Source organism: Octopus bimaculoides, chromosome 24, assembly GCF_046866305.1.
Source record: "Octopus bimaculoides isolate indiv1 chromosome 24, ASM4686630v1, whole genome shotgun sequence".
NCBI classification, from domain to species: Eukaryota; Metazoa; Mollusca; class Cephalopoda; order Octopoda; family Octopodidae; genus Octopus; species Octopus bimaculoides.
The window spans coordinates 17,223,129-17,249,363 of record NC_142951.1 but is presented as its reverse complement, the minus strand read 5'-3'; the positions used below and the strand labels follow the sequence as shown (position 1 = coordinate 17,249,363).

Sequence of the window (26,235 nt, the reverse complement as noted above, 5' to 3'; positions counted from 1 at the left end):
ATAATCAAAGAACATGTTGCCTCTACTACAACATAGAAGTTAATTGTATATAGAAGTTAATTATATATATATACATATAGATATGTATATAATCAACCCAAACAAGGACAAGCAAGAAAAAACAACAACGCGAGGACGTGGAATAAGTGGTGTTATTGAACGCTTAGGAAAGGAAAGAAAAGAAGGAGGATTTCACATTTCGAAATATAGAAAGTGCAAAGAAGGGAAGACGGAGCAAGAAAATCACCAACGATACACACGCGGTCGCATATTGAAAATGATATGTATATATATATGTATATATATGTGTGTGTGTGTGTGTGTGTGTGTGTGTGTGTGTCTGTGTGTGTGTGTGTGTGTGTGTGTGTGTGCGTGGATATATATATATATGTGTGTGGATATGTATATATATATATATATGTCTGTATATATATGTATAAATTTATACATATATATGCATATATATATATATATACAGACATATATATATACATGTATATATATACATACATATATATATATATATATATATATACATACATATACATATGCATAGATAGATAGATAGATAGATAGATAGATAGATAGATAGACATGTGAAGGCGCGTAACTCAGTGGTTAGAGTGTCGGGCTTACGGACCGGGCTTGCGTGTTGTGTTCTTGAGCAAGACACTTTATTTCACGTTGCTTCAGTTCAGTCAGCTGTGGAAATGAATTGCAACGTCACTGGTGCCAAGCTGTATCGAACTTCGCCTTTCCCTTGGATAACATCGGTGCGTGGGGAGTGGGGGGGTTGTGTGCATGAGCAACTGCTGGTCTTCCATAAAAACAACCCTAGGTTGTGCGTTAACCGGTGAGGCAACTTTCCGCCCAGACTTGTACCACGGAGGGGAACCTCTTAGGTGCACCCATGGTCATTCGTGACCGACGGAGTCGAGTTATATATACACATATATACACATATATATATGTATATATGTATATATGTGTGTGTGTATATACATGTGTGTGTATATATGTATATGTATGTATATGTATGTATATATATATATGTATATATATATATGTATATTTATATATGTGTATATATATATATATATATATATATATATATATATATATATATATATATGTATATATATATACATATATATATATATATATATATATATATATATATATATATATATATATATATATATATATATATATATGTATATACATACATATATACAGGGGTTGGCCACGATAATGGAAACACCTAGCATCATAGCATCATAATTTTGAAATATCTATAAAACCGTCAAAAGCTTGTTTATTTTTATGTTTTCTTTTATTTATTAATAGTGTTCCTTAATATGTTTTGCTCAAATAGCTTTTTCGTTTCAGATATCATCAAAAAAAGGTAATTAAAATTCATTAAAATCACAGATCTATCTGTGATGAGCTGAGGGGCTATATCTTGGAAATTCGCCGGCTCAATGGTTTCCCTTCATGGCAGAATTTATAGTCAAGACTATTTAAGCATTTTATCCGATCAAATTCATCCTGTGGTTGCGGAACTGTTTCCGGAGGGAAACGCAATCTTTCAGGATGATAATGCACCAATTCACACAGCTAAAGTTGTTACTGAATGGCACGAGGAACATCCTAGTGAAGTTGAACATCTTATCTAACCACCACAGTCCCCAGATCACTTATGCAATGCGATACTAATACCCTGCTGTTAGGACTCAGTATACATATGCTTCAGTTCAAAGTGTTTGCAAGAAGTTGGAATGTGAAAGATATACGCAATTATGTTACGAATTTCTTGAGCTTATATATATACACATACATACATACATACATACATACACAGAAGCATAGGTTTATCAGAGCTTCAGACATGAAGTGCAACGTATTTGCTATGAACTTCATTAGCTGTAATGCAAACATATATATACGTATATTCTTTTACTTGTTTCAGTCATATGACTGCGGCCATGCTGGAGCACCGCCTTTAGTCGAACAAATCGACTCCAGGACTTATTCTTTGCAAGCCTAGTACTTATTCTATGGGTCTATTTTGCCTAACCGTTAAGTTACAAGGACGTAAACACACCAACAACGGTTGTCAAGCGATGGTGTGGGGACAAACATAGACACACAAACACACACACACACACACACATACTTATACTACGGGTTTCTTTCAGTTTCCATCTACCAAATCCACTCACGAGGCTTTGGTCGGCCTGAGGCTATAGTAGAAGACACTTGCCCAAGGTGCTACGCAGTGGGACTAAACTCGAAACCATGTGGTTGGTAGGCAAGCTTCTTACCACACAGCCACGCCTGCGCCTATGAAAAAGATAAAGCCTCCCTGGCGGGGAATCAAACCCCGGTCTCCCGCGTGACTGGCGGGGATGCACATATATACGTTTACATGTATGTATACAGAAACATGCATACATACACACATATATACATATAAATGTGTTTGCATGTATGTGAGTGTGTACCTACATAACATATTTACGTGTGTGTGTGTGTGTGCGCGCGCGTTTGTGTGTGAGAGTGCATCTATAAAAATATGTTTTACATGGTGAGAAAGTATTCCAGTTAGTTTTTAAAATTTATTTTTTATATATATTTTTATTTTATTTTATTTCCTTCTATTAAAATAGGCCCAATTGACCAAATTGTTGCTGGCTCAGCAGCTTCCTTGTGTGAATTCCCATCAATTGTCCACTTAAAAATTTACAACCAGCCAAGAAGAAGTTCCTATGTTACATGTGGAGGTACCCTTATTGATCCTACCCATGTACTCACAGCAGCACACTGCCTGTAAGTAGCTTTCTTATTGCTAATATGTAACAGTGCTTATTTGATTACAGAATACATTATGTGCACATGAATTTAGCATGTGTTAGTTAAATATATAACGTCCTATGTAACTGGGTTGGACTTGAACGAGAGAACACTATAACAGTGAATGACCAAAAGCAGAGTGGTGCAGAGAATGCTGCATCATCGATGATACGCAGATTTGTGGAGGAATGGTTTTGAAATTAATGGATACATTTTTCATACAGTTAGAAGTATTTTCTTTTTTTTTTGCAGTCTTTATTAGTTGTTGTTGTTGTTGTTGTAGTGTTTGTGAATTGGGCTGCAGTTGTGGTTTTTGTGTTTGCTTTGCTGTGTTCTTCTCTTCTTTCGTCTCCCACCCCCTTTTGTTACTGCGACCCATGGTTCGGCCTGCTCTACTTTCTCCTTTTCATTGCTGCTGATGTTAGTTTGGGAAGCAGGTCATTCAGGAGAACCTTACTTTATCGCGGTAGCCGGGAATAAACACCATAGTTATCTTGGTTTGGGTGTGGGTGTTGGAGTCCTGAGCACGTCCTCTTCATTTTGTGTTTGTGGTGTTTGTAATGTTGGCAGCAGTGGGAGCCTTTAAATGAGTCACAGATCCACACATGTGGCAACTTAGCTTTCTATCCTCCACTATCACTGACAGGTGGGCGCCATCCGGGATGGCATAGTCAGTTTCAACCTGACCAGTTTTGTTGAGGTATTTTCTTTACCTCTAAGATAGTCTCCTCTTCCTCTATACCCACCAAGACGGCTTCCACCAACCAAGTGATGGCTATTTCTGGCGGCACGTTCATCACTCTAACTTTAATAAGGCCTTAGCCACAGTAACTGGGGATCCAAAATCTCACTTCAGTTGTACCAAACTTCTTTATTTGTGTGATATGAGTCTTGCGTTCTCACATACGCCCAAAGCATTTTTTAAATTTGGACCTTAGTAGCATTTTCCCACCGGTGCAGTTTTACTCTGATGCAGCAGTATGTAACAGTACATCTCAAAATGTTTTCGTTCGCCACAGGTGAATGGTTGAGGGCTACTCTTCTCCCGTTTCTTTTTACAATTCGTCTGGCCAGTTTTAAACTCTTCATCTATGGGAAATCCTCCAGATTTCTTGCAGCACTCGCAAAAGGAATCCCATTTCTTGTGGCAGTCGCTACTTTAGCACCTGCAGCGTAGATAGTGGTGATGCTGGTGGTGGCAAAAGAGGCAGTGGTGGCGGCAACGGAGGCGGTGGTGACTGAGGTGGTCTTCGCGTTTCTTTCACAATTTTCTTGGTTTTTCTTTCCCTCTTTAGGTTTCATTTCTTCATTTTCGTTGTTGTTGTTATTGTTGTTGTTGTTGTCGATGTTGTTGAATTGTTGTTTTACTGGAATGAATTAACAGGCCGAAAAGATTGAAAATACTCTTACGACTTGTGGAGCTTCAAGTGACCGTGTCTTTCCAGAATGGCTGCAATAATAATAATAATAATAATAATAATAATAATAATAATAATAATAATAATAATAATAATAATAATAATCATTCATCCGATGACAGCTCCCACCAAAAATGAGTATTTTCTGAAGCTTTGAGATGGTTATGTTTATAGACATTATATCTTAAATACGATGAAGAGAATACAATATAACTTCTTAAAGCTTCTTATAAACTTTGATATCTTAGCTACGATAGCTAGTCCCAGCTTGCCGAAGATAATCTTAAAAATTTCATAAATTTCTATATCTTACCTATGCTAGGTCCTCCCAAAAATCTATAGTTCTATACATAAATTCGTCTACACGCTGGAATTTTGGCGAGCTTAACTGCCTCCCTCTTCGTCTCCCTTCTCTCTCTCTCTCTCTCTCTCTCTCTCTCTCTCTCTCTCTCTCCTTTCCTCTTTCCCTCTTCTTCCAATGGGTTCTCAGTGCTACTGAGATCATTCATACGATGACATGGTAACTTAACAGCTCCCCGCAAAAATGAGTAAGCATTTTCTAGTACTTTCTATGTTTACCAAAACTTTGAGATGGTTATGTTTATAGACATTATATCTTAAATACGTGACGGGTTTATAGATAGAATACAATATAGTTTGTTAAAACTTCGATATCTTAGCAAGGATAGTTAGTCCCAACTTGTCGAAGATACTCTTAAAAATTTCGTGAATTTCCATACATTAGCTATGCTAGGTCCTCTCAAAAAATCTATAGTTCCATACATAAATTCGCCCACTTGCTGGAATTTTGGCGAGCTTAACTGCCTCCCTCCATCAAGTGACCGTTTCTTTTCAGAATGGCGGCCATAATGATAATAATAATAATAATAATAATAATGATAATAATAATAATAATAATAATAATAATAATGACCCTGCCGCCTTGGTGGTCTACCTTGATAGAGATGGTGTCTCGATAAAAATTACCGGTTGGTAGTAACCTAAAGATATACCTCATTTGTGAGTGAAAATTCCAAGAAACATAAATGACGATAATAGTGTGAACGGGACTAGAACCAATGGTGAAGGTGCCGCACCCGGCAGGTGCCCCACTGTGCCCCACTGTGCCCCCACTGTGCAGCAGGGTGGGCCCGGTCGTACTCCAACAACTGCTAGCCATACTACAGGACACAGTCCTTGTACTGGTCAAATTATGCAACGTGCTCGAAAACGCAAGTGGGCTGTTGATATGAACCAAAAGGCGCATAAGAACGGAAGATGTCATTGCACAGATATCATATCTGCCAAACTGGAAAGCGGAAGGACCAGACGGAATTGAAGGATACTGGCTCAAGTGGTTTAGCTCAACACGCAAGAGAATTGCGTTGCAATTAGACAGTTGCCTACAGTTCCAGAGTGGATGGTAGAGGGAAGAACAACATCGTTAATGAAAGATCGGTCAAAGGGCAATGAGGTTGGCAATTATCGATCGATTGCTTGTCTTAATCTCCTATAGAAAGTATTGACAGGTACCCTCGCAGGGAAAATATATTCGTTCCATGCAGAAAACACTCTTCTGCCAGTAGAACAAAAGGGATGTCGAAAAGGATCCAAGGGCACCAAGGAATACCTTGTGATAGAGAAGGTTATAATGAAGAACTGTAAACGGCACCAAAAAACTTATGCATGGTCTGGATAGACTTCAGAAAGGCTTACGACATGTTGTCGCATTCGTGGATTTTGGAAACACACATCTGTGGAATAGCTGAGAACGTGTGTGCACTGATTAAGAACAGCATGCCTAGTTGGAAAACGCGTCTTTCCTGCAACAACCAGCACTTAGCCGAGGTAGCAATCAAAAGAGGTATATCCCAAGGTGACTCTTGTTCACCCCTGTTATTTGTTATAGTCTTGATCCCACTTTCTGTAGTCTTACGTAAAATCAACGTGCACTATGAGCTGAGAAAGAACGAACCTCGTCTCAACCACCTTCTCTTCATGGATGATTTAAAACTGTTCGCAAACTTACTTTGAAGCGGAATACTTACTTTGAAGCGGAAGAAAAGAGTAAATTGTAGGGGCATAGAATTACCAAACAGAGAGAGAATGGAAGACTCGGATGATGATGGGTACAAGTACCTTGGGATCCTGGAGCTGGACAATATCTTGCACAGAGAAATGAAAGACAAGGTCACTGCTGCATATTTCAAGCGTCTCAAATTTCTTTTGACATCGAGTCTCAACTCAAGGAACCTTGTAACTGCCATCAACATATGGGATGTTGCTGTAGTCCGCTATAGTGCACCCATCCTGAGATGGACACAAACGGATATTAACCAACTCGATCGCACTACCCGAAAGATAATGGCAATACATGGTGCCCTCCATCCTAAGGGAAATGTACACAGGCTCTACATGAAAAGAGGTAAGGGTGGATGTGGGCTGATTAGGGTATGGGAGTGCATCACTAGTGAAAGAAGAAACATGGCAAAATAGTTGGTAAACAGCAAAGAAGACCTGCTACAGTATGCTGCTAGTACAGAAGGAGTTAAAAATGGACTTGAGAGTGCTCATGGATTGGAACAAAAACAGCCAGCGAGAGAGAAGAAACCCTATTCCGTATGGAATTACATCGTCAGTTCCACCGTGGAACCAACGAATTAAAAAACCAGGAAGCCCCATGGAGGTGACTCCAGAAGGGTGGTCTAAAAAAGAATACTGAAAGCCTAATCATCGCTACCCAGGATCAAGCATTGAATACCAACTCAATGAAAAGGGATATATACCTCTGCAGAATGTGTGGGAAGAGGGTCGAAAGAGTACAGCGCAGAAAGAGTACACACGTAGACGACAATGTAACCCCAAACCTCCACTGGTTACTATGCCCTAAGTATGGATATGAAATAGCTGATGCTTGGTACCAACATACACTGGAAAAGGTAATGGACGAAAAGGGGAAGGCAAAAATCCTCTGCGACTTTGATTTCCAGACAGACAAAGCCGGATATAGTAACCTTTAGGAGGGAGAAACAAGAGTGTCTAATAATCGACGCAGCAGTGCCGGAGATCAACACATCATCATGAAAGAAAGAGAAAAAGTTGATAAATATGGAGACCTGAGAATCGAGATCCCTAAGATGTGGCAGCTACAAGAGTCGAATATAAAGGTTATCCCTATTGTCAACGGAGCATTGGGTTTAATACCACCCAATCTGAAAAAACATCTGAAAACCTTAGAAATACCCTACAATCTAGATGTATTGAAAATGTCGGCATTACTTGGAACTGCACGGATATTGCGTAAAGTACTGTCTGTCTGATGTCCTTGTTGCGACTGTCTGTCTTTACCCTCTTCACTGCCAATGGTCACGATGCTTTTGGGGATTACGAATGAGGTAATCAGACAGGTTTTTAGCGAAAAAAATGTGCAAGAGTATGATTATTCAGTGGATATTGAGGGTAAATGTTCAGTTTATGGGCGTAAAAAAATTAAGGGAGTGATAACTAATAAAAGAAACAAAGGGAAGTAAGTCGACTTACTTCTCCACTGATTTACGCCATATACAAAAGTTTTAGCAGGCAAAAGAGTTGATTGGGATGTTAACCGAGTGTGTGGCTTCAAAACAACACAAAAGTGGTACGAACACGTAACAGAGGCTATGATAGAAAATGAGAATTACAAGGTCTTGTGAGATTTCTTCAAAAAGATTAACCATATTATTGAAGCAAGAAAACTGGATATGATCACAGAGGACAAAATAAACAGTGTAAGAACATAGATTTCGCAATTCCCTAGGATAGCAGAATCAATACTAGGGAAATTGAAAAAAATGAGCAATACCAGGATCTAGCCAGGGAGTTGAGGCGATTGCAGAAGACCAAGGCAATAATTATTCCCGTAGTAATTGGTGTGCTTGGCACAGCACTCAAACTGTTACCTAAAAGACTGAAAGAAATTGGAATAGAAACTAGGATTGTCAAGATATAAGAAACAGCCATTCTTTTGCAAGAATCTTAAAATTTGAGGAGACTTGTCGCCAAACCGTTAAAATAAAATACCTGCTAATTAAATTAGCATGCACCACTACTACTACTACTACTACTACTAACACTGCTGCTGCTGCTGCTGCTACCAACAACAACAACAACAATCCTTTCTGCTATAAGCACAGGGCCTGAAATTTTGGGGGAGGGGATAAGTCGAATACATCGACCCCAGTGCGTAACTGGTACTTATTTTATCGACTCTGAAAGGATAAAAGGCAAAGTCTACCCCGCCGGAATTAGAACTCAGAACATAAAGAAGGGCGAAATGCCGCTAAACATTTCGCCCGACGTGCTAACGATTCTGCTAGCTCACCACCTTAATAATAATAATAATAATTGCTTGTAATTGGGATCTTTATTGTTACCTAGGAACCACGATATGCACACCATGCCTTTCTTTCGGCATCACTCATTGTCTTTTCAAGTTTCTTTGATCTCAACATTGTCCTTATTTGTAGCCCAGTAAAAATTCCACCCTTAACCTTTCTTGAAAGGCTTTTCCATCATCATCTAAGGCGTTCACAGACTGTTTGACCAAACCCACTTTTAGGTGAAATGGAGGTAAGAAAACCTTGGAAGGCTCTACAAAAGGTTGTCTTATAACATTTTGCTTTTCTGGACGCATGTCATTTCATGGGGGCCACTCAACCTTCTGGTAATGTTCATGATCAGCTCTGCTGTATCATAGACAAAGAAAGCATGAATATTTTGTGTTTCCTCCCTGAAATCTAAGCAAGAAGGTAAACATCTTAAAATCACCACAAATGTCCCACTTATACTCCACATAATTTACTTTCTGAAGAAACTTTTTGACATTTTCATATTCTCCCTTCATTTGTACAATGTATGCGACAGGCAGAGATGAATACTGATTTCCATTGTGCAGTAAAACTGCTTTGAGGCTTCTTACTGAGCTGTCTAGAAAAAGTCGCCATTCTTTTGGGTCATGATCAATTACAACAGCTGCTAACCCTAACCATTCATATCTTTCCAAAAACAGAGTTCACAAATATCAAAGTATACTTCGAATTCCTATGGCGTTTCCTGTACACTGCTGATTTGCAGTCTTCCCACAATAAATTCCATTCGTTCAGTCTGGATGCTAGAAGTCCAGCTCCTGACTTGATGAAGCCTAAGTTCCCGATAAGATCATCCAGATCACGTTGACTTGGAAAGTGTGGAAATCGAACTCGTCAGCCATTTCTTGGTTGCTGCTACCTCCTGATGAGTCCCCCATAGTATCTTCTCCTGGCAAGATAAAATATTTGCATTTAATAACTTGAACCATAATATGAGTTTTATTATTATAGTAACCATAACATTAGTAGAAAACTGAGCTAAATATTTTTAACTTCTGAATTTTGATTATTTTATCTAGCATATGAAATTTAAATTCGATTAAAACATTGTGATAGGATTTTCTTATATTTTCTTATGGTTGTGGTACCAGTGATTTGTCACCATGTAGCACAGGTGCAATAGAGGATGGTATGCTGGGATACTAAGGTGCTTGTCTTTCTTTAATTTTTCTCTAATTTGTTATTTCAATCATATAAAAATAGCAATCATCATGATGGTTTTTTGGCACTCGCCATACTCTTGGAATAGCAAAAGGCATGGCTCTTCTTGTACCTCTTAACCACCCTTCTAAATTTGATCAAGAACTTCCACATATTATATGGAGGTCACAAAGCTTATCTTGGTTACCAAATTCATTCCAGAGTAAAGTATGTAAGCGATCTATCGGTTGGGGTTTCGAATCACTGCTACATATATGTATGTTTGCGTTATAGAACTGCTTGGTTATGGTTGGTTGGTATTAACAATACCATCTCCCATTCCGACCCATCACGCTCTCGCTTCATCTTCTATTACAACCACCACTACCACTTTATTTGCAGTGATGGACCTGTAAAAAAAATTAGCGTAAATATTGGAACCAACAACAAGAACAAATATGGCGATCAGTCAAGTATTACGAATTCGTTTGTAAAACACGCAGGTTATGTTTTGTCTGAATATGTTATAAGTAAGTATCATTGTCTGGGTCTTTTTATATATTTCTTAGTTTTGTACTCTTAGAATTATTTTGTCCAGACCTTACCCAGGTGTCATTTAATGGTTGGTTAAAAGTCAGCTTGTGTGCAAAGCTGCTTCACAGAAATATATAGAAATTTGACTTGTCAGAAATCCAATCAGATGAAAAATGTCACAGAGCCCTGACTAAATCAAATTCTAACTGGGCTCCACCTTCAAGGTCATGTGCTGTTTATCTTGATATGAGATCAAGATGTCGCGCATATATGGTTGTGATGTATGTGTCTGATGTACCCTTATCAGACGGGTAGACAACGGGAATATTGGGCTTCGTATATTTATACTCCGTTATTATTTTCACAGCTTGCTCTTCTCTCTTACTCAATAATAATAAGAGATAGAACGGTCGGCGCGCCAAAGAGACCGCAAATCTGTCACCTACCAGCAGAACCACCTCAACAATATCAAGAACAACAAAAATAGCCATGACGTCAAAAGAATGTACCAAATCATTAACCACAGCAGTAGAAAAAACATAGCCATAATAACATCCTAGGCAAAAACCAAAAAAAATAGAAACCGAATAACAACCACCACAGCAACATCTACAAACGATGTGAAGCATTGTTCAAATTCTTTTCCGAAAGCGGTAGGGGATAGACTTCTGATGAGAACTACACCCGGCTACAAATATTTTCATTTAAAATCTCTACGTAATGGCTTCAAAGATAAAACAACTTATGCAATGTTACAGGAGACCTTTGAAGAACCTTCAAACAGTAGCATAGTTAGGAGTGAATGGGCTGAGTCCACTCCGGTTAACGCTTTTATTGGGCATCACTGTGCCTTCGAAGGGGTACTGAAAAATTCCTAGCTTTGGATAAAAGAAAATACAGGAGGATCGGATAATTATGATTTTATTTAACATATTTCCCTCCCAGATTCACACACTTATTGCAGTGGCCCTTCAGATTTTCTAAGCACTGTAAAAAGAATTCGGAAGGTTGTACCTCTGTAACAGCGATCACTTCTGAATCGGATTGAAATTTCGTTCTCTTAAGATGTTTATTCAATAGTAGAAAGAGGTAATAGTCAGGAGAGTAAGGTGGATGATTTTCCAATTCGAAGCCGAAGTCAGCTTTCCACGGCATTTCTGCTTCAAACCTTCATTCAGTTCGTCCAACAGAGACATGTATTCTACGTTGGTGGTGCGACCCTTTGGCTGGTATTTTACGAGGAGTACTCATAAAATCGCCTTTGATGTCGTCACTCTGATACGCTTCTGATCTACGTTCAGGCATTTCAGCACCCATTTTGCGAAAAGCTTTCTCATGACATTTTCACTGTGGAGCTAGAGGGGCAGCAATCCTTCAAAACTTCCTTCATCTCGGCATGCATTTCTGCCGGTCCTCTGCGTTGACTACAGTAAATGACGTCACTGTCAAGCCAGCAAAAAGGAACACAGAAGCTAGCATATTTTCGTCTCTTAACAGTGTCAAAACATTTGACAGTTTAGTAAAGCAGCACTCCGTCAGATACGACGATGAGGGTCCCAGCTGATCCGATCAACGGAACAGCTTGCTCGTGAAATTAACGTGCAAGTGACTGAGCAATCCACAGACACGTGTACCCTTAACGTAGTTCTCAGGGAGATTCAGCGTGAGACAGAGTGTGACAACGCCGGCCCTTTGAAATACAGATACTACTCATTTTTGCCAGCTGAGTGGGCTGGACCAACGTGAAATAAAGTGTCTTGCTCAAGGACACAACGCGTCACCAGGAATTGAACTCACGATCTTACAATCGTGAGCCGAATACTCTAACCATTAAGCCACGCACCTTCACTTGTAAAGCAGCAATTGAAGAACAACAGTCACAACAATATCGAAAATAAAGAAATGAAACCTAAAGAGGTGACTATCTTGGAGGTAAACAAAATACCTCAACAAAACTAGTACCTGCTCTGTAGCCAAAGTAAACGGCCACCTAACGTAACCGTTTGGCATCGCACGCTCGGTGCGTCAGGGCTGCCCGCTGTCACTTCTGTACGTGTTGGTTCTCGAGCCCCTGCTGTGGAAGCTGGAACACTTGAGATGTATCCCTTTCGAACTGGGACTCTGAATAGCAGTGTCGGCTTACGCGGACGATGTCACCATCATGGTGTCGGAAGCGTCCGAAGTGGAGACGGCTGGGTCCACTCTGAAGGAATATGAATCGGTTGTAGGGGCCAAAATCACCGCCGACAAGTCGGTGGGCTTGCGACTGGGAACCTAGAGAGGCATATTGATGTTGTAGGATGGTGATGTCGGACACTGGACTGACGGACCAGTTAAACTGCTCGATGTATGGTCCGGTCCCGACTTGCAGGTGGATAAGAACTGGGACGAGGTGACGAACAGAATGATCAGTCTCAACCAGGAATGGGCAGATAGTTAGCTGTCCTTGAAAGGCTGGGCAGAGGTGGCGAATGCCTACTTCGCCTCCGTCATCGTTTATCGCCTGACCGTCGTAACTTGCCCCAGTTACTTCTTAATTAGGTTGGAGCGTTTCTTATTTATTGTCTTATGGAAGTGACGTGTTCCAATAGTCAGTCTGCTGCGTGGTGACTTAGGCATGCCGTGGCTTCGAATGTGCAGACACATGCTCAGGTTCGCCACCTACAATGATTTCTGGATGGCGAGCGTGTGGGGGAGCTCCGTTTGTGAGGAACTTCTTTCCGCGGCTCGTTTCTTTGACGGAGCTACAGTCCTGGGTGAAGTATAGACTGATACTGGGCGCTTGGCACCTAGAATGTCGTTAGGCGCTCAGAGTCCTCAACCAGTTGGGCAACAGGATCGGTGTCTGCTTCACTTTAGCGATATATAGAGGATTAATGGCAGAGAAGTACGACGACGTCCGGTTGGAGACTATGGATAAATTCCTGATGTCCTTTGCCTGACAGTGTGGGGTGCTACCAGTTGGAGATAAATTCTACAGGCATGGATGTGCTGTTAGACAGGCTTGTACGATGAAACTATTGCTGACTTGCGGAGTTATGTTGAAATGCTGCTGTCGCGTGGGACGGATCCATCTATCGGCTGCTTTCAGTCTCTTTTTTTCTGTACCCCTTTCTTCAGCCAGTCCTACCTATGTTTTCCAACAACTTCAGTTGTGGCTACATGGATTTGATTGTGTAGTACCTTGTTGCGTAGTGCTTCTTCACGTGCTTTTTGTACTTCTTGTGTTTTTCGTTTTTCTCTGCTTTCAATACGCCCCCAACCCTAACTTCCCCTAGCAAGGTTTCCTTACTTTGGGTTATGTATATCAGTAAGCTCCTGAGTTAGTGCCCTTTCTCCATTTGCTTTCTTCATGTATAGGCGATCAGTGTCTGCACGTGAATGATGGGCTCCATGCATTGTTAGGAACTTTCTTATCTTCCTGTCCAATTCCATTTGCCCATCCTCTGCCCACTTCACAATTCCAGCACCATACTGAACTACAGCAACTGTGTGCGAGTTAATTGCCGAAATTATGTTTCTGGCATTCAACTTTGAATACAGTATTTTTCTCATTTGTCTCAGATACACTTTCATTCTCTTTTCTTTCATATCATTGTGCTTGTTGTTGTTGTTGCTGGCGGCGGCGGCGGCAGCGAGCTGGCAGAATCGCTAGCATGCAGGGCAAAATGCTTAGCAGCATGTTGTCCGTTCTCAGTTCAAATTCCACCGAAGTCGACTTTGCCTTTCAACCTTTCGGGGTCGATGTAATAAGTACCAGTTACGTACTGGGGTCGATATAATCGACAATCTCTTCCCCCAAAATTTCAGGCCTTGTGCCTTTAGTAGAAAGGGTTATTATTATTGTTATTTCATTTGCATACAATAGATTAAACAGTTGGAAAAAATTCCTAACATCAGTCTACAACAATTAACCTTAGATGCCAAGAACCTTCCTAAGTATCCTAGCTGTCCCTAATAATGCTGTTTTCTGGAGCTGCACCAAACTAGGTTTTATGCCTATTTCCTCTATGCATCTGTTCAAATCTTTAGAAATAGTACCTAATGCACCTGTAACTACACCACTTTCCGTAGCCTCTGTTACTCAGTGGTAAAGTCCCTGTACTTTGCTATTTTCTCATATTGACTTTTTCATTATTTGGAACTGTAAAGTCAATTACCTGGCACTTTTAATTCTCTTTGTCTTCTACTACTACTACTACTACTACTACTACTACTACTACTACTACTACTACTACTACTGCTGCTGCTGCTGCTGCTGCTGCTGCCGCTGCTGCCGCTGCCGCTACTACTTTACTACTACTAAATCAGGTATTCTAGCTTCTAATGCTCTGTCAGTCTGAATGTCAACATCACACATATTTCTTACTTTGTAGGTATTACTAGGTTCACGGTCATACCATTTATCAGTATGGTCAAATCATAGCTTTCTACATAGCTCCCAGTGGATTATTCTCTCTGTGTTGTGTCTTTTCTTGTATTCTTTCTGCGCCAACATACTACATTCGCTTACTATATGAGTAACAATAAGGCAGCAAGCAGACAGAAACGTTAGCACGCCGGGCGAAATGCTTAACGGTATTTTGTCTGTCTTTACGTTCTGAGTTCAAATTCCACTGAGGTCGACTTTACCTTTCATCCTTTCGACTGGCCCCCTTCCCCCTAAATTTTGGGCCTTGTACCTAGAGTAGAAAAGTATATGAGTAACACTTACTTCCTTTGATTTATATAGCATACAGTGAGAATCTACATGGTTTTTGTCTATCTTGGCTTTATCCAATTAGTCCTCAATGCCTGACCTTATGCTGCTACTGACAAGATTTCTGTCAATCCTCCCAGCTTGCCTTTCTGCAACCATAACCATGTCTCACTATTACTATTTTCTGCAACTATCTTTGGAAATATACCAGGCAAAGATTTTTCTCACCACTCAGATAATCTTGTTTTTTTTTCTTAGCTTTTAACTACAGTTGGTTTTTTGGTTTCCCTATCTCGTAATTTTACACTAGCAGCCCTTAAAATGTTCTCCCTATTACCTACATAGAGAAGCTATATCTGCTCTGGCTAACTCCACGCAGTCTTCTACTGATATTAACCCTCTACACCTTCCTTTCTAAGTAAATACAATCTTACTGCTCCTGCTCTAAGATGAACTCCTCCATTCATATTGAATTCCTTCCTAGTTTTTCTATCTAGATTTGCTGATTCAGATTTCATTCAATCTACAAAAACTGCTAGACATCTAAGTAGCGATACTGCCTAAGTATTTGCAACTCTCACTAGAATCGGACCATTTAGTTTTGATTTCATCAGCTTCCTCAACTTTCTGTTGTACGCCTTCTTAATTTCCCTTTCATTTCTCTAATTAGAATTCTGTCAGACTCTTATACTCCTAGATACTTATAACCATTGCCCATCTCACGAATGGATGCCCTAGACTTACCCCAAACAGCTACAAATTGTAGCGACACGACCAGGTAGCGAAAGCGATCCATCGGAAACTGTGCGAAAAGTGGGGGCTAGAGAGAGGCAAGACGTGCTATGAGCACAAACCGCAAAGAGTGACAGAGTCGGAGACTAGCAAAATTCTCTGAGATTTCCCAATCCAAACAGATCAGGTGCTAGATCATAACAGATTGTATCTAGTGGTGGTGGACAAGGTGCAGCTCGTATGCTATATAGTTGACGTTGCATGATCCTTTGACCCACGAATAGTCAAGAAGGAAGGCGAAAGGATAGATACAACACTCTTAAGTACGAAATAGCATGGCTATGGAAAATGAAGAAGAAGATAGTGCCAATTATTGTCGGGTCATTGGGAACAGTATCAGAAGGCATCAAGAGAAATATAAAGGAAATTGGAATAGAGTGCCCAGTAGAACTGTTACAAAAGGTTTGTGTCCTTGGGACAGTCAGGATAATCAGGAAAGTATTCGATAGCTGAAAAGAACGAATAGCATGGCATCGTAGGCCGCAGGTAGTAAGCCCGCTACGCATGCAAAACTCCATGAGCTTCAATAAAACCTGTGATAAAGAGAAATAATAAATGCCGTAATGCAGTAGCAGGCACTAGCTTTCATTGCTTCTGATCTTAACCGATTGGAAGTGTTATCATGTACATATTTTGTTTTGGTATAAGAAGATGGGCTACAATAAATATTCTGCTCAATACCACAGATTTGCTTGTTAATTGCTTGACCTTAACCAATTGAGCATGTCCATTAGTGGTTATTCATGGGTCAAAGGAGTATGCAATGTCAGCTCCAGCCTCGTGGAGAAAACATACAAATTTATGGAACAGAACGATATTTTCCTCACTGAACAAAAGGGGTGCCGACGAGGCTCATATGGATGCAAAGACAAAGTCTTAATCAATCGCATGCTCCTTAAGAAATGCCATAACAAACGCAGAAATATCAGTTCTGCATGGATTGATTATAAAAAGGCCTTCGACAGCATACCGCATTCATAGATCTTGAAATTGCTGGATATCTTCAAAATTTCTCCTGCTTGTTTCAAGCGCCCTGAAGCACATGTCAACGCAGAATACGAATTTCCAATTATACCACTCTAATAGAGCACTGACCACAAAAAATATTAATATCAACTGCGACATTTTTCAAGAAGACTCACTTTCACCTTTAATCTTCTACATAGCTCTAATACCCCTTACAAGTGAACTTAACAGAACAGGGTATGGATATAAAATTGGCGACAAGAAAATAAGTCGTCTATTTTATATGGATGATTTAAAACTCTATGGCAAAGACAATAATGAGCTTGAAGGACTACTGTCAAAACAAAAAACTGCTTTCAGTCTATAAGGAAACTGACAAATACAAAAAAGAAGTCATAGTACCTAACAACTATGAAGGAAAAAGAAGCAACAAAAGCTAAAAAAACAAATGAAATCCAAACTAAAACTGGAACAGCAAAGGATCATGATAAAACGATGGCAAGAAAAGCTCCTTCATGACAAATACTGGGTTAAATTAATCAGAAGAGAAACAAACAAAGCAAAATCCCAACAATGGCTGAGAAGCTCAGGACTCAAAGCAGAGACTGAAGGATTTTTAAATGCAGCACAATACCAAATCCTCCCCACCAGAAATGACCAAAAGCAGTAATGAAAAGAAATACAAGTAAATGCAAAATATGTGGAGATGGACAAGAAACAATAAATTCTTTTGTCTATGGCTGCCCAGTCTTGGCTAAGAAGGAATATATTCAGACACGACAGATTTGGGACCTATATACACTGGAAGCTATTCCCACACTATGAAATAACAACAGAAAAAAGGATAGTATAGGCATACGCCAGAAATGGTCACAGAAAATGAGAAAGCAACCATACTCTGAGATATGCCAATACACACAGATTGAGAAATTAAGGCCAATATGCCGGATATAGTTGTCATAGATCATCAAGAAAAAAGATGCTTTCTAATCGATGTATCAATACCAACAAATGACAATGTTTCTCTAAAAGAAACGAAGAAACTTTCAAAATACATAGACCTGGAAATAGAGGTAACTCGAATGTTGAATGCTGTTCTTCCCCAGGGGACTGTCAGGCTGGGGCCCTGGATAATTTTCAGAAACCCTCGGTCTGGCAGTGCTACCGGGTAGTATTGCGGGTTTGGGATAAACTCTACAGGCACGGAAGTGCCGTTAGCCGGGCTTATCCGAGATGCGCGCAAAGTGGATTTATGTTGAACACCTGTCATGAGTAGGACAGATCCAGCTATTGATTGAGCCTAATGTAAAGATGGTTCCACCGTCTTCCTTTGGTCGAAAAGAGCAGGCAGTGTTTCTTTGTCTGGTGGTCTTAGCAAAAGAGGTGGTGTGGTCGACCAGATTGAAAGGACTGGAGACAGATATATTCTTCTTGAAAATGAGGGTAGAGAAGGAAGTGCTGCTCCCCAGCAAATTTGCTGAAAAGTGGCTGAATGTGACAAGAATAGTACGAGTGAATGGGCCTACTCTATGCAAGCGCCTGTAGATTGACAGAGAATGGTGTGAAGAGGGCACTTACCCTAGTGGTCAGAGCGACCGTGGTTTTCTGGGGTCTCCACTAACAGCCTTAGGAAGTCTCCCTCTTTTACAAGAACTTTTCGTCGTCAAAGTTTATACTGTTGTCTTTTTGTTATTTTGTTTTTACTGTGTACGGGTTTCTATTTATGTAACTCCACATAGTATTGTCCTGTACCGTCCCCAATGTTTTTGCGAGCCTTTAGTGATGAATAAAAAGTATTATTATTATTATTCTATGAAAACTCACAGCTTATTTTGCTGGGTATGATGGAAAGTGTCAGCTGTCCACAGCTAGCAGACTAAGGTGACACTTGTTTACTGGTCATGATTCAAGAATCCTGAGAAGAATTCTTGCAGTTACAAGCAATGCTGAATTTTGTAGGTGTTCTACTTTCACACCTGCACCAATCTTTTTCAGCCATGTTGATAGTTGAATGCTGATATTTCCAAGTGCACCTAATACTATTGCAATCACGTCTACTCTCTTTATTGACCACAACCTTCGTACTTTCCACTTTAAATCCTCGTAGTTGTTTATCTTTTCTTCTTTCACATTGATCCTGTTGTCACCGAGATATGCTATGTCCATAATCATAGATGTTCTTTCTTTCTATTTTATTCACCACAACAATGTCCGGTTTCCTATGCCTGGTCATTATTATCATTATTATTATTATTCAGTAGTTTTATTTTTATAACGTGCTTTCACTTCACTACCGAGCGCAGCTCTGTGCGCCTTGGGTATGTGCTGTGGTTTGCTGTGGTGCTCTTATGTTTACTGTATTGAAAGTGTTTTGCGTAGAATGTGTGCAGTACCCAGTAGTGCAATTTTCTGTATGTTATATATATTTGTAAGTCCTGGTGTTTTTGTTATGTATTTGTCTGAATATTTTTTTATTATACCTAAGGCACCTACTATGATAGGAATTGTTTCTGTTTTTAGATTCCACATTCGAGTTATCTCTATTTCCAGGTCTTTGTATTTTGAAAGTTTTTCCATTTCTTTTAGAGAAACGTTGTCATCTGCTGGTATTGAAACATCAATTAGAAGGCATTTTTTTCCTTCATTATCTTTGACAACTATATCTGGTCTATTTGCCTTAATTTCTCTATCTGTGTGTATTGGCATATCCCAGAGTATGGTTGCTTTCTCGTTTTCTGTGACCTTTTCTGGCGTGTGTTTATACCATCTTTTTTCTGTTGCTATTCCATAATGTTGGCATAGCTTCCAGTGTATATAGGTCCCAGCTCTGTCGTGTCTGTGAATATATTCCTTCTTAGCCAGGACTGGGCAGCCAGAGATAATATGATTTATTGTTTCTTGTCGATCTCCACATATTCTACAGTTACTTGTTATATTTCTTTTCATTATGTGTTTTTGGTAATTTCTGGTGGGGAGGCTTTGGTCTTGTGCAGCAATTAAAAATCCTTCAGTCTCTGCTTTGAGTCCTGAGCTTCTCAGCCATTGCTGGGATTTTTCTCTGTCTATTTCTTTCGCATTTAGTTTAGCCCAGTATTTACCATGTAGGGGCTTTTCTTGCCATCGTTTTATCATGGTCCGTTGCTGTTCTAGTTTTAGTTTGGATTTCATTTGTTTTATAGCTTTTGTTGTTTCTTCTTCTTCTTCTTCGTATTTGTTAGGTAGATTGATTTCTTGTTTGTATTTGTCAGCTTCCTTAAATACTGAAAACAGTTTTTTGTTTTGCTCGTGTTTTGTGGCTATTTGTATTAGTTTCCCTTGCTTCTGGAGTAGGTATTTTTGCAGTCCTATGGTGGCTATTTTATAATAGTTTTCTAGCTGTATAAGACCCCTGCCACCTTCTGTGCGTTGTATATTATAGCCTTTCTATGTCAGATTTTGGGTGGTGCATCCTATATCCTGTCATTATTTTTCTTGTTTTCCTGTCTATTTTACATAGTTCGTTTAGTGTCCAGTTAAGGATGTTGTAGCTGTAGCTTATAACTGGGACAGCTAAAGTGTTGATACCCATTATCTTGTTTTTAGCATTGAGCTCTGTTTTTAGTATTGATCTAACTCGTCTATAGTACTCTTTCTTTATTTTTTCTTTCATTTGTGTATGTTGTATCCTATCTAGTTCTTTGACTCCTAAATACTTATATGATTGGCTTTCGTCTAGTTCTCTTATTTCATTGGCTTTATCTAGTGTTATATTGCTACTTTTAACTAATTTTCCTCTTTTCAGGGTTGCTTTGGCACATTTTTATAATCCGAATTATTATTATTACTATTATTATTATTATTATTATTGTTCAGTAGTTTTATTTTTATAACGTGCCTTCACTTCACTACCGAGCGCAGCTCTGTGCGCCTTGGGTATGTGCTGTGGTTTGCTGTGGTGCTCTTATGTTTACTGTATTGAAAGTGTTATGCGTAGAATGTGTGCAGTACCCAGTAGTGCAATTTTCTGTATGTTATATATATTTGTAAGTCCTGGTATTTTTGTTATGTATTTGTCTGAATATTTTTTTTATTATACCTAAGGCACCTACTATGATAGGAATTGTTTCTGTTTTTAGATTCCACATTCGAGTTATCTCTATTTCCAGGTCTTTGTATTTTGAAAGTTTTTCCATTTCTTTTAGAGAAACGTTGTCATCTCCTGGTATTGATACATCAATTAGAAAGCATTTTTTTTCTTCATGATCTTTGACAACTATATCTGGTCTATTTGCCTTAATTTCTCTATCTGTGTGTATTGGCATATCCCAGAGTATGGTTGCTTTCTCGTTTTCTGTGACCTTTTCTGGCGTGTGTTTATACCATCTTTTTTCTGTTGTTATTCCATAGTGTTGGCATAGCTTCCAGTGTATATAGGTCCCAGCTCTGTCGTGTCTGTGAATATATTCCTTCTTAGCCAGGACTGGGCAGCCAGAGATAATATGATTTATTGTTTCTTGTCCATCTCCACATATTCTGCAGTTACTTGTTATATTTCTTTTCATTATGTGTTTTTGGTAATTTCTGGTGGGGAGGCTCTGGTCTTGTGCAGCAATTAAAAATCCTTCAGTCTCTGCTTTGAGTCCTGAGCTTCTCAGCCATTGCTGGGATTTTTCTCTGTCTATTTCTTTCGCATTTAGTTTAGCCCAGTATTTACCATGTAGAGGCTTTTCTTGCCATCGTTTTATCATGGTCCGTTGCTGTTCTAGTTTTATCATTATTATTATTATTATTATTATTATTATTATTATTATTATTATTATTATTATTATTATGGCGAGCTTACAGAATTGTTAGCACGCCGGGCAAAATGCTTAGCGGTATTTCGTCTGTCTTTACGTTCCGAGTTCAAATGCCACCGAGGTCAACTTTGCCTTTCATTCTTTCGGGGTCGATAAATTAAGTACCAGTGAAACACTGGGGTCGATATAATCGACTAGTCTCCTCCCCCAAAATTTCAGGCCTTGTGCCTATAATATAACGGATTATTATTATTATTATTATTATTATTATTACTATTACATTTTAAAAGGATTGACGTAACTCTTCACAAAGGTAAACAGACGAGACGAAGAGCATAATGCGATTGCAGTAGATATTCTATTGGTTGAACGATATTTCAACAGCAACCCTGTCTTTGTCGAATTCAAAGTAAAAAGTGATAAAAATCCAAAATTATAGAAATTCAAATCTAAAGTATGAACGAGAGCAACCAACATCTATACGTTGATGGAATGACATCATCAGTTTTTAAGTTTCAGTTTTATAACAAGCAAAAAGAAAAAAGACAGGAAAAAAAATCGAGAAAAAAAAGAAAGGAAAAAGAAGAATATTCAATCAAACAGTTTTGTGTAAATTTGATGATATTCTCCTGTCATTTTATTCATTCCCCCACGGCGTGATGTTAATAACCCGCAAACATATTTCTCCTTATGCATTTTAAGTATTGAAAGGGAAGTAGATTCATAACATTTTCTGAGAATATGCACTTTTAAGTCTTTTTCAAAATTACAGCCGTTTGAAACAAAATGTTCGGCAAGTTCTGTCGAACTACTTTTACTGTGCCTGGCGTCCAATCTGTGCCTATTAAATCTTTTGTTTAATTGTTCTGTTGTACAACCAACATAAATCAAGTTGTGTTTCGAGCATTCTGCCGCGTGCACCTTCTGTATAAATCATAACATTTTTGTTATGATTCCTGGTGGAATTCACTTGACTCATGTTGTTGCACAATGAACAGGGCTTACCTCTCTTGCAGATGTTTTTCAAGGTACAGCGTGCAGATACTCCAATGTTAGTTTTCTTGGAGTCAGAAATAGAGGTCATTAGATCTATATTTTTATTCCATCTAAAGGCTACAATAGGCAGCCGAGGAAATATCTGTTTGAAACGAGGATACTTTCTTGCAACATACTGGTAACTTTCATGCAGCACTTTTGAAATACCAGCAAAATTTTGGTGCCAGTTAATCACTAAAGGAATTCTGTCACATATTGTGTGGGTTGTGTTTGCTAAAATTATGCGTGAAGGTTTAACTTTTTTTACTAATCTTAGCTATCTCATTTTCTATTTCCTTTAATCGTGATTCACTGTAACCGCGTTTGGCATAATGGTGTACAAAAGTATTTGCATGTTTCCAGTAACCCCTTATGTCAGTACAAATCCGTTTCATCCTCGAAAATTGGGATTTCGGATTTGACCGAATTATATGATGTGGATGATCGGAGTGGCAGTGGAGGTAAATGTGAGATGACGTGGGCTTGCAAAATAACTCAGGCACTATTCTGCCTCCATAAAACTTAACTTTTGTGTCCAAAAATTCAACGCTAGTTTTTGAAAAACTAGACGTAAGTGTTGGATTTAAAGCCATAGACGTTAGCATAACAGTCACAGAAATGCAAGAATTCAATTAAACTATCCTGTGACCCTTTCCAGACAAAAAAAAGACGTCATCAATGAACCGTAACCAGAGTATTGGTTCATGACCATATAGGGATTTGAATGTCTTCAGTAATGTGTCTCGAATTTCGTCATGAAAACACTAGCGAAATTAACTGCCATGGGGGTACCTATGGCGCAACCCCTCATCTGGTGATAAAACTTTTGTTCAAATTTCATTGTGTTACTTTGTAACACAAGCTTCAATAACCTACAGAGAAAATTTGATTGAATACTTTTGTTTGGCCGCTTTTCGAAGGCATCCATACATGCTTCTACCCCTTCATCGTGGTTAATATTGGGATATAAGGAAGAAACATCCAAGATTACCAAAAGACAGTTTTCAATATGGCTTCGGTGCTTTAAAAAATTGTTGATTTTAGACACAAAATCAAAAATGTCTCGAATATAGGAACTTGATTTTTTTGAAAAAAAGGAGTAGAAACCCATCCAGCCGTTCCGAAATCTTGGCTGTACAACATTCATATCCGCTGCAAATTGGGTGCATTGGAGGATATCTTTCGAACATTTTGTTTTCTTTTCAGGAGACCATAAAATACAGGTGCTCTTTCTGACCGTAAAATCCTGGATTCGGCCTTATTAATGAAATTGTTTTCCTCCATTTTCAGAATTATTTTGTCAAGTTCCTTTTTGTAATTGAGGTTTGGATCGACAGGTAATTTTTTATATGAAGTTTTGTCATTTAAAACTTCTTCACACGCCGAAATATACTCACTTTTGTCCATAATTACGATAGCGCCATTTTAATAACAATAGAATCGTTATTAGCTAGACGTCGGAGTGCATAACGTTGGGAATTTGTGATGTTATTCCAGGACTTCTTTCTACTTAATTTAAGGCTTTCCCTAATGCCTGTCTGACAAGATTTAAGAAATTCCAGTAGTGTTTGTGAACGTCCATCCCGAACTTTATCTGTATACCAATTAGGATTTCTTTCAATCCAATCATGCCAGATTCGATCATCATTTTTATTTTCAGTAAGCTTAGGGTTTTCTGAATCCTCGTCACCAGTTTTTTCAAAAAAAAAAAGATTCCTTCAGCTTGTGACGGCGGACAAACTGAAATAGCCCTTGAGCTAGTTTATTCTTGTCGACATTCTTAGTGTTTGGGCAGAAACTCCAAGTTTTACTCTAGATAATTTTATGACCGACTTAATCTCTAGTGTGATGGATTTTCTCGGGCAAGTGGTTTTCAGAGTCTTACTCTCATTAGATTCCTACTTTTTAGGCTTTGCTCGAAATCTTCACTTAAAACAACATTGTTTAGTACTGAATCGATGTGATTGACTGCCCCACTCCCGACAAAATCCAGGCCTTGTGCCTATAGTAGAAATTATTATTATTATTATTATTATTATTATTATTATTACCATTATTATTATTATTATTTTTAGTGACACCGGGGTAAAATATACAAAGCCCAGTATACCCATCATGACTACCCGTCTGATAAGGGTACACTAGGCACATGCATCACAACCATATGTGTGCAACATGGTGATCTCATATCAAGATAAACAGCACATGACCTCGCAGGTGGGGCCCAGTTAGAATTTTCTTCAGATCGAGTAGCCCATCCTGCTCAAAAGGTCCCTGAATAAGGTTTGTTTAAGGATGTTGAGCAAAACACCCATGTTTCCAAAGGTGAATTATCCAAACCCCAAAGAATTCCTGTCAACACATGGCTATGATGCTCCTCCACTACTTCTGCTCATGATCAGAGATGCACATGTCGTCAGCCACCAAGGGACATGCTCAACTGGTTAAGATCAAACAACTGACAAGTAAATCTGTGGTATTAAGCAGAACATTTGCTGTAGCCCATTTTTATACCAAGATTATTATTATTATTATTATTATCGATCAAATATTTAAATAACTTATCTCTTTCCTTTCTTCTCCTGAATCTTTTATTGCCTTACAGAGAATGATATCGCCATACTGAGACTGACCAAATCAATCAAACCTGACAGCTGCGTCCAGTTTGCTCCTCTGGCCCAAGCAGGAGAAACCTTTGACCACGCACGATGTATCGCTGCTGGATGGGGTGATCTCGGATGTTAGTAACTTTTCTAATGTTATAATTTTATTGGCCATTTTTCTCTTTTCTTTCTTTTTACCTTCCTTTTAATTTTATTTCATCACCTTCATAAATAGGATACAAACTTGGCGTTGACTGGAGCTTTAAAAAAGGTTGAGAGAAGATTAGGAACATGAGTGATTAAAGTTACACGAAGAATCTGGGGCAATGCTTCAATGATGAGTGTATTGTTTCGACAGCTTGAAGTAATAAGTTTCAAATTTTCACAAGTGTGTGGCTTGGTTAGAAATCTTCAGTAAATAGTTAAAGCGAAAAAAAGATGCCTTGTGTATTTCTTTAGGCTCTATATGTCATCGACGTATTCCCTCCCCCGAAATTGCAAGCCGCGGCGAGCTGGCAGAATCGTTAGCACGCCGGGCGAAATGCTCAGCGGTATTTCGTCTGTCGCTAGGTTCTGTGTCCAAATTCCGCCGAGGTCAACTTTGCCTTTCATCATTTCGGGGTCGATAAATTAAGTACCGGTCAAGTACTGGGGTCGATGTGATTGTTTATCCCCCTCCTCACAAAAATCCAAGCCTTGTGCCTATAGTAGAAAGGATTATTATTATTATTATTATTTCTCTTTATCCTAGGTTTTGTTGGAACTCCTGAAGTCTTACATACGTAGCGGGCTTGCGACCTGCAGCCTTCGGTACCATGCTATCCGTTATTTTCAGTTATCTAATACTTTCCTGATTAGTCTGGCCGTGTTCTACTGGGTACTTTACTCCAATTCCCTTTATTATTATTATTGTCTTTGCACACCTTCTAACACTGGAGATGTACAACGGTTTCAGCTGTTCACTACCAGTGAACTAAGGTAACACCCCTTATTTTTCGAGCACCAACCGGA

The 26,235-nt window shown here is 39.0% G+C and overlaps 1 protein-coding gene across 1 annotated transcript in view; it reads left to right on the top strand.

Moving 5' to 3' along the window:
* LOC106873242 (chymotrypsin-1) overlaps window positions 1-26,235 on the top strand; it is a 34,284-nt gene that overhangs the window by 1,146 nt on the left and 6,903 nt on the right. Inside the window, exons 2-4 of the mRNA XM_014920514.2 lie at window positions 2,670-2,829; window positions 10,220-10,347; window positions 25,227-25,361. Of these exons, the coding sequence (XP_014776000.2) occupies window positions 2,670-2,829; window positions 10,220-10,347; window positions 25,227-25,361 (423 nt within the window). The remainder of the gene's footprint in view (window positions 1-2,669; window positions 2,830-10,219; window positions 10,348-25,226; window positions 25,362-26,235) is intronic.